General features: G+C 41.7%; 1 protein-coding gene across 1 annotated transcript in view; it reads right to left on the reverse strand.

The window, feature by feature from the left end:
* Eea1 (early endosome antigen 1) overlaps positions 1-337 on the reverse strand; it is a 94,302-nt gene extending 93,965 nt beyond the window's left edge. Inside the window, exon 1 of the mRNA XM_013021281.1 lies at positions 115-337. Within this exon, the coding sequence (XP_012876735.1) occupies positions 115-138 (24 nt within the window). The 5' untranslated portion in view covers positions 139-337. The remainder of the gene's footprint in view (positions 1-114) is intronic.
* Between the last annotated feature and the right edge of the window lie 9,369 nt (positions 338-9,706).

Consider the following 9,706-nt stretch of genomic DNA (forward strand, 5'->3'; position numbering starts at 1 on the left):
CGGGGCCTAGGGAAGGAAGGCGGCCCGCGCTGCCGCCTCGACACCCGGTCCGCGGCCCGCCGACTCCGGCCCGCCCCGCTCACGTGCTGCCGGAAGATGGTTTCCCTCTCTTACCCTCTGCAAAATCCGCCTCAACATGGTTTACCCCGCACTCGGCGCCGCCGCGGTGACTCTCCGGACCCTTCCCGGAGCGACTCGAGACTCCGGGGTCGCGAGGGCCGAGAGGGGGAGGCGAGGGAGGAGGACGGGACGGAGGCGGTGGCGGCGGCCGCTGTGGCGGCCCGGACTTCCCCACAGGCGGCGAGAGGGAGCGAGAGCGTGCGAGCGACGAGGTAGCCTGCGAGCGCCCGCCCGCCCGCCGGGCCGCCCCCGTAACTGACAGCTGGGCGGACCCGAACTGAGGCTGTGGGGAGGGGCGGAGCCACTACCGCCCCGCCCTCCCCGGCCTGTCCGTCCGGGGTGGGTAGGCCTGATAGGGGGCTGGCCACGGCCTGCGACCAATCAGAAGCAGCGGGAGAGTGGGCGGCTGCGTGACGGACAAGCGGCCGGACGCTGGCGCCGCTGCTTCTTCCGGCAGGCCGGAGGACTCGAGGACAGCGAAGCGCACGCTGGGGCTCCGTCAGAGGGCCGCGCGCGCGCACTGTCTGGGCCATCCCCGCTGACGGGCTGAGCGAGACTCCTGGAGCCCGACCTGGGGATGTCCCTGCCCAGGGCGGAAGGAGGAGACACCCGCGAGGTACAGTGGTTGGCCCTTCTGTGAAATGTGTCAGTGCGTCCCGTCCCTTGTTTACTCCTGGCTCTGGACGCGAGACGCCATCCTGAGCCGGATCCTCCTGCTGACTTGGGTGCTCGGCCCCTGGGTTCCCGCAGACGGGAGAGAAGCAGACCTGCTTCAGAGGTCTGTTGGGGCTTCCCTCTGCCTATCCAAAAAAGTGGAAGTGGACCTGGGCCTCCGAAAACCCGGGGACGTCACCTAGGCCCTGGGATCAAGCCCCACTGCCGACAAAAAAAGTAATTTAAAGGGATGAGAAGCTGCAACTGCACTTGGCAAGAAAAGTTGGGCGCTGCCTTTCTTGGATCATAGCAGTACTTAATGGACTGATAATGTTAACATGGAGTGCCTTTTATGTGTGAAGAATTATTTGAGCATGTTTTTAGCATCAGCACACGGGGTGACATGTTCACAGGTCCATAGGCAGTGTACTTGGATCAGTCTCATTCTCTTCATAACCAGTTTCAGCACCTTCTAAAAGCCATGCTTAGGCTCTTTTAAGGAATTTTTAAATCCTATTCTGAAGAGTTACATGAAATAAATCATCATTTATGCCTGTGATTTACAGATTAAGAGAAAAGGTCATAGATAAATACTATGCTGAAACCGGGCGTGGACTTGGAACTGACCTCGGGGTCAATGTCATTACTGAAGCTTGAAAATCAAAGCTCCTAAATCCTACCATTCTGCCACTGTTTACAAGCTTAGAAGCTCAATTTGAACACTGGGCTGGGGGGAAAAAAGAAGCAGAAAAAGAAGAAACGTTTAATAATGCTTAAATAGTCTGCCAAGCAATGAATGGAAAGTTTATTAAAAAGTACTTACAGAACTTTGAATAGCTATATTTTCAAGTTAATATTTTCAAATGAGTTGATGAATGTGAAAATATTTTAGTAAAGTGTGGAAAATTATATAATAAATATTTCTTCCCAAATAGATTTTGTTTTTACTGTTTGTCTCTATAGTATAGCAGAACAGAACAGTGTAACACAACTAATACATTATTAATCACTATTGGCAATTACTTACAAAGCACATATTTCCATCTTTCTATACTCCAAGGACTTTCTTTTAAGCAATATGAGAAATATCCCCTCTCAATTAAAGTGACTTTTTGTGTTTGTTTTTCAAAATGTGTGTGTGTGTGTGTGTGTGTGTGTGTGTGTATCTGTGTGCTGGTTCTGAGGCTTGAACTGGGGGCCTAGGCACTGTCCCTGAGCTTTCTTGCTGAAGGCTAGAACTCTACCACTTGAGCCACAACTTGACTTCCAGGTTAATTAGAGTCAAGAGCCTCACAGAATTTCCTGCCTGGGCTAGCTTAACCAAATCTTCTAATCTCATCCTCCTGAGTAGGTAAGATTACAGGCATTGGCCTGGATCAAGGTTTATTTTAAGCCAGGCACTGGTGGCTCACACCTGTAATCCTAGCTACTCAGGAGTCTGAGATCTGAGGATCGCAGTTCAAAGCCAGCCCGGGCAGGAAAGTTGGTGAGACTCTTATCTCCAATAAACCGCTAGAAAACCGGAAGTGGTGTTGTGGCTCAAGTGGTAGAGCGCTCGCCTTGAGCTGAAGAGCTGAGGGACAGCGCCCAAGCCCAGAGTTCAAGCCCTACGACCGATAAAAAAAAAAAAACCTACTAATTAATAGTATATGCCATTTCCTTCTTCTAGAGTTCTTATGTAGAATCTTTTTGACTATTAAAAGGAGCTCATACCTACTGCTCACCTATATAGTTTGTTCAAAAAACATTGTACTTCTCTGCAATTTATAATAACTTCATAACTGGAATAATGCACTTGAAAACTTGATTATTCCAAAAACTAAGCAGTGGTTAAAACATAATCATATAAGAATCCCTTTCACTAATCCTACACATATAGTTCTTCTTACCCTATGTGACCACGAATCCCTATCCATTTATTTCTCTTAAATTAACATCACAAAAACCATCACTAATTTATACCCTCCCCAAGGCCTCTAATCCATTGGTCCTTCTTACTTTGTAGCAGTCATTTCTTTACATCTTTTTATTTACATCAAATGCCAGTTTAAAAAATCAGGAGGCATGGAGTCTCACATCTGTAATCCAAGTTCTCACAAAGATGGTACAGGAGAGCTTCAGATTCAAAGACAGCCTCAGCTACTTGGTAAATTGTAAACTGAAGGATTATCTAGGCAGCATAGTTATGACCCTGTCTCAAAGAAAAAAAAAAAACAAGTTAAAATCCATGATCCAACTTTGTAGGCACTCTTATAAATGTTTGACTTTTGCACTTCTATCTCTTTCCTCTATTATTTTCGTCTATCCAAGTTAAAACCCTAGTTAAATTCAGCTGTCCAAGTACTCTGCTGCACAGGAACAGCTTAACATCGCCAGATATACACGTAGAAATCTATAATCTATATTATTGGATCTGTTTTACTTCAGTAGCCACAGAACTTAGTTTGGATTTTTTTTTGGGGAGGCGAGAATAAGAAGGAGGAAGAGGGGAGTTAAAGGATGAACTTCCCTCAGAAAGTTCATTTACTATGATGCAGGCTCTGAGTCTTTGCTTTACAGATTCAAAACTTGAATTTTTGTCAACACATTGAAAGTTTTGTCAAAAGACAAATACCATTTTATTGAGAGTATATTACAAAATATTGTTTCCAATTAAGTATTTACTTATTAGAGTATTTAAAAACATGAGCCTAGGGCTGGGAATGTATTGGCTCAGTGCTTGCCTAGCATACATGAAGCCCTGGGTTCGATTCCTCAGTGCCACATAAACAGAAAAAGCCAGAAGTGATACTGTGGCTCAAGTGGTAGAGTGCTAGCCTTGAACAAAAGAAGGTCAGGGACAGTGCCCACGCCCTGAGTTCAAGCCTCAGGACTGGCAAAAAAGAAGGGAGGGATGGAGGAAGGGAAGGAAGGAAAGAAAGAGAGAGAGAGAAAAGAAAAGCTCCAGATTTTTATCATCTTTAACTTTATGGCCTTCATAATCTTTTTCTGTGTGCTAGACTTAGAAACCCAGCATAAACTAGGCAGTGTACAAACAAGACAAGTACTCTATCACTGAGAAGCTACATTTACAGACATATTTAATTTTCTTTTTTTTCTTTTAGCAAGAATTTATTTTAGTATAATAGGATTAAAGTAGAGAGAGAAAAAAAAGAAAAAGAGAGAAAATCTTTTCCTGTCCCTATGCAGGAAATTGGACTTAAAGACTCCCATAATTTTTATTTTTAATGCCTTTTAGTGTATCAATTTAGAATGCGGAAAAATTCATCCACAGGATTTTATATCAAATGTCTTGTTTTAATCCATACTTAATATTTTTGCCCATTAAAGAAATATATAACAAATCAGGAGCATATCAGCTGTATTCTATATGTCAATAGTCAATTTGAGGGGAGTGGCAGAGACCAGAGTCTTTCTTTGTAGCCTAGAGTGGCCTGGGATTTACATACAGTCCAACTTGGCCTCAAACTCATGAATATGGTGCTTCCTCTTTCCAAGTGCCTCCTGGTTACAGGTGTGTGCTGCCACACCATGTGTAACTATGAAAAGATAAACATGGCTCACATAGTACATACATAAAGAGGCAAAAAGCTTGTGAATAAGAGAGTCAATAGAATGATAAAGCCAATTTAATGGAGCGTAAGACATGTATTTATAGTCACGGAAAGAAAAAATATTGGGATAAGATTATGAAAAACTACATAAAACCAGATGATACTATATGTGACAATTTAACTAATTGAATTGTAATTTCTTACACAACATGCATCCTCTGTACCTCTATGGAACAAAAAAGTTTGCATCATTGTCTGCACAATTCAACTCTCACAATTATCACTGTCTATCCTGTGACATACATTACATGTTGACATTCTTCTCTTGGCTCCATTACAATAAAAGGCTGACATTTGTTCCCTTTTGTATGCTATTACATCCTCAGTAACTAGAAAACTGCTAGCACATAGTCAATACTCTAAAATATATGTGCAAGCCATGTACTGGTGGCTCACTCCTCACTCAGAAGGCTGAGATCTGAAGATCACAGTTCAAAGCTAGCACAGCCAGGAAAGCCCTGAGAGTCTTTTTAAACTGGATTTTTTTTATTGTAAAGGTGATATACAGAGGAGTTACATACGTTAGGTAATGAGTACTTTTGGAACACTGTCACTCCCTCATTATCTCCCAGTTTTTCCTGTCCCAACCCCCACACCCCAAGTTGTATAGTTCATTTCCAACATAGTATCTAGTGAGTATCATTGCTGAATTAGTTCTCCAGTTAACCACCAGAAAACCAGAAGTGGTGCTGTGGCTCAAAGTGGAAGAGCACTAGGCTTGAGCAAAGAGAGCTTAAGGACAGAACCCAGGCCCAGAGTTCAAGCCCCACAACTGACTAAATAAGTAAATAAATATGTGTACAATAAATGACTATAAATAGAGGTTGTAGTTTAGTTCTGCCTTAAGCATACAAGCTGTTTGAAACTGAATCCACAATAAAAGTAGACTAGCATAAAATAATAAAGTTAGTGCTGTGAAGGATGTCCAAGGTCTCAGAATGTTGTCTGAACAGAAGAATTCTCTACTCACTAAAAGGTGAGTAGGTGCATGTGCTGAGATAGAGAAATAAGCTTAGCCTGTAGGATATCTACTCACCTCTCACTCTGAGGCCCAAGATGAGTGACACACTCCCTCTCACCTTTTCCTGAAGGCTATGATAAGGACACCTGCACATCCAGGTTCATTGCCACGCTATTCACAATAGCCAAGCTACAGAAAGAACCCAGGTGCCCCAGAATAGATGAGTGGACCCCCAAACTGTGGTATCTCTATACAATGGAATTTTATACAGCCATTAGAAAGAATAAAATAATGCCATTTGCAGGGAAATGGAACTAGAACAAATCATGTTAAGTGAAGTAAGCCAAGATCAGACAAACAAATGGCGCATGTTCTCCCTGATATGCAGAAGTCAGATCCAAAAAATGCACTGGGATATGACAAATTACACAGGATTCTAGTACCATTTTTTTTTTGTCAGTTGTGGGGCTTGAACTCTGGGCTTGAGCACTGTCCCTGTGCCCTTCAGCTCAAGGCAAGTGCTCTTCCGCTTGAGCTACAGTGCCACTTCCTACACAGGATTCTAGATACTTACATACAGTGAGGGAATCACAAAAGTGTAATACCCAAGCATCTCTTCTTCATACGTATATAAAATAATATACATACTGAAAGGAACTCCAAAGATAGGGAAACAGAGGACTTTTTTCTTGATTTGTTTTTTTTCTTTTTCTGATGACTCTGTATTCGTTATCTTACATAGAATGTGTTCATGTGCACATCTGTGGAAGGGGAGGGAAAGGGCACAGAATCAGAGGGAAAAGAGTGAAAAGGTGCAGCAGTGGAGCGCACTGGACATTGATGAAAGTGAACTATGTAACTCGTGGGTGTAGATGGGAGGGAGAGAATGAGGGCACAGATGATACTATGCGAAAGGAATGTGTTACCTGATATATGTAAATATAACCCTGCTGTATAGCACCTCTAAAATAACAATAAAGTACATTTTTAAAAGATATATAGGAGATGTAATTAAACTTATATAATGAGACTGTAGAAATTAAAGCTTTTGAAATACACACACAAAAAAAGTGAGGTAAGTAAATGGAGTAAATATACCACGGTTTATACAATGCACAAATCCATCCTTGGTAAAGCACCCAGAAAACAATTAGAAAAGTGTACGGTAAGAGTGCACCCTCTAATGGAGGGGCGAAGAAATGTCATTATGAACCTGGTATTCTGGCTTTCTTGAAATTAGACACACTCAGAAGCTCACTGACCTTCTGATTCCCAAACTCCCATTCAAACGTCTGGTTTGAGAAGTTGTTCAGGACTTCAAAGCAGACCTAGCTATTACTATTTTGCCTGAAGCAACTGAGGCATATCTGTGGGTGGCTTTTATCTTTATATTTTTTTCTTTTTTTGACACAGGCTGGCCTCAAAATCTCAGCACTCTTGGCCTCAGCCTCTGAAGTGCTGGGCTAGAGGTGTACATAACCGCACTCGGCTTTTAATTGACCTTTTAAAAGATTCAACATGTGTACCAAATGTATAACAATTGTGCTGAAAATACCGGATGATCGTTCCACATATTGGAAAAAGTCATGAAGAATTCATTATGATCAAAAAAATTGCATTCTTTTTTTTTCTCTTCCTGTTATCAGTAGTTCTGAATGTATTTTTCCCCATTGCAAGTAGAAAAATTGGAGGCAGAAGTCAGGTATTGGCATTTTTTTTCCTTTTTGTCTGTGTGAATTTTTAATATAAATGCAGGGATAAAAAATGCCCATGAGGTGGGGAGGAAGATGGGAAGGGGAAACAAAGGAGGAGGCTACAATGCTTGATAAGAAATGTACTCATTACCTTGCCCATGTAATTGTAACTCCTCTGTACAGTATTTTCACAATAAAAAATTAAAAAAAAATACCAGTGCAAGTCAAAACATTTCAGTGAACAAGCTTCAGCAGTTGAACTTTATAAAATTTCATTTAAGCCTGTTAAATTTTATGAACAATGCCAGTATTTGTGGTTTATTAATTAGGTACTGTTTATAGTGATGGCAATTGTAGCATTTTTACCATACAGAAGATTTCATCCATTTACAAAGGATGAACAAATGCAATAGTGGTACTCACTAGACACTATGTTGAAAATGAAGTATACAAGTTGTGGATGGGACAGGAGAGAAAACTGGGAGAGAGAAAGGGATGAAATGGACTCTTTATCTGAATTATGTAACTGTATAATAACAATATTAAAAATTATTTTATAATAACAATTTATAATAATTTTAAAAATTAAAAAATTGGCCTGGGAATGTGACTTAGTGGCAGAGTGATTGCCTAGCATGTATGAAGCCCTGGGTTTGATTCCTCAGCACCACATAAACAGAAAAGGCTGGAAGCGCACTGTGGCTCAAGTGGTAGAGTGCTAGCCTTGAGCACAGAGAGGCCCAGGGACAGGCAAAAACCCTGAGTTCAAATCCCAGGATTGGCAAAATAAATTTTTTTAAATTGTTTTGGACAAATATGGCCAATTGCAGATATAACAGCTTACTTTTAAAATAAGCTATGGAACTAATGTCTTAAGCATGCCAAATCTGTGATTAGGAATCTGTATACTGCTTTTCCCTCTTTAGAACTAACTTCACACAAGCAGAGCTCCCTTTTGCCCCTGGATGACATATTGGGCAGATTGTATAGCTTTGAAATCACTCTCAGGGGTGAGAAGAATCAACTATGGAAATTTTTAGTACAGTCTAAATTAAACATTAATTTTTTACTCAATTCAAAACACTTCTTCCTTTCCCCTCTCCTAGTATAGCTCATAGATGGGGACCAATATGGAGGACATTGCACAGTGCCTGTTTGATTTCCTTTGTTGGGCCGTCTCTATGATGTTCCTGAGGTTTGTATACTTTTTCCAGCCAAGTGGTAGCAGTGTAAATTGCTCTCATGGCAACCTCTGATGTTGCTCTGCTGCTAGGGAAGCACCCTTCTGCCTCTGTTCTTCACAGTTCTCTAGACCCTTCACACTCCAGGGGAGCCTTGTCAAGTTCTTCCTCCAACTCCCCGGCCTTCCACTGTGTAGGGACTCACGTCAGATCTACACTCCTCCTGCACAGCCAACATCTGGCCAGGAAGAAAGGTCTAAAACTCCTTTATGGCTAGCATCCTAAGTTCTATTTAAAGAGCTCTTGCTTTGGAGTTCTCTTGCTGCCTCCTTCTGTTTGGCTCTGTCACTCTTTCTTTCCTTTTGAATGGTTCCTTTAAAAAAAAAATGCACTTGTAGCCAGGTGCCAGTGGCTCACGCCTGTAATCCTAGCTACTCAGGAGGTAAGATCTGAGGATCGTGGTTCAAAGCCAGCCCAGGCAGGAAAGGTTGTAAGACTCTTATCTCCAATAAACTACCAGAAAATCGGAAGTGGCGCTGTGGCTCAAATGGTAGAGGGCCAGCCTCAAGCTGAAGAGCTGAGGGACAGCGCCCAGGCCCAGAGATCAAGTCCCAAGAACAACAACAACAAAAATGCACTTGTCCTAATGAATCTCTAGCTTCTCCATGGTAGGCTACTGGGAGTGATGGTTACTCCATCAAAATTAGTGTTATAGTAAAGTCTGAGCACGTGTTAAGTGTCCCTCTTTAAAATATGAAGACTCCATTATTGGCAATACTAAAGTTATTTATTCTAAACTCTGGGCAACAGGAAAATTCAAATCTATATTCATATTCACACAAGTATATTAAAATTTATCCTTGACTTGGTATACATGCTACTTCTACAGGATTTTCTAGTTTATTTATTTATTTTTTTGGTACAGTCGTGGGGCCCAAACTCTGGGCCTGGGCACTGTCCCTCAGCTCTTCAGCTCAAGGCTAGCGATCTACCACTTGAGCCACAGCACCACTTCTGGCTTTTTTCTTTTTGCTTATGTGGTGCTGAGGAATCGAACCCAGGGCCTCAGGCATGCAAGGCAAGTGCTCTACCACTGAGCCACCTTCCCAGCCCCTCTAGTTTATTTTTAAATGAATGACTTAGGCTTAAATTTGCGTAACATAGTTCTATGTATCAGTGGAATGTATCATGCCCCTAAACTAACAAATTCTTGTCTTCTGTTCTTAGAAAAACCTGTGTGGTCTATCAAATACACAATCAATATAAAAAAAGAAAGAAAAAATATTTCTAAAGTCAGTAGGAAATAAGGAAGCAGCTATATTGACCTACCAACTAAGTTGCTTACAGAATTGAGAAAAATAAGGGAAGGGGTGGATTGAAGGAGAATGAAAATGTTAAAGGGATGACATAGAACAAGAGGCAATATATACATAAACTTCTCTTTGTTAAATGGCAAAAAAGTTCAATACATGTCTTGAAAAA

The sequence above is a fragment of the Dipodomys ordii genome, unplaced genomic scaffold, assembly GCF_000151885.1.
Source record: "Dipodomys ordii isolate 6190 unplaced genomic scaffold, Dord_2.0 Scaffold3, whole genome shotgun sequence".
In the NCBI taxonomy this organism is placed as follows: Eukaryota; Metazoa; Chordata; class Mammalia; order Rodentia; family Heteromyidae; genus Dipodomys; species Dipodomys ordii.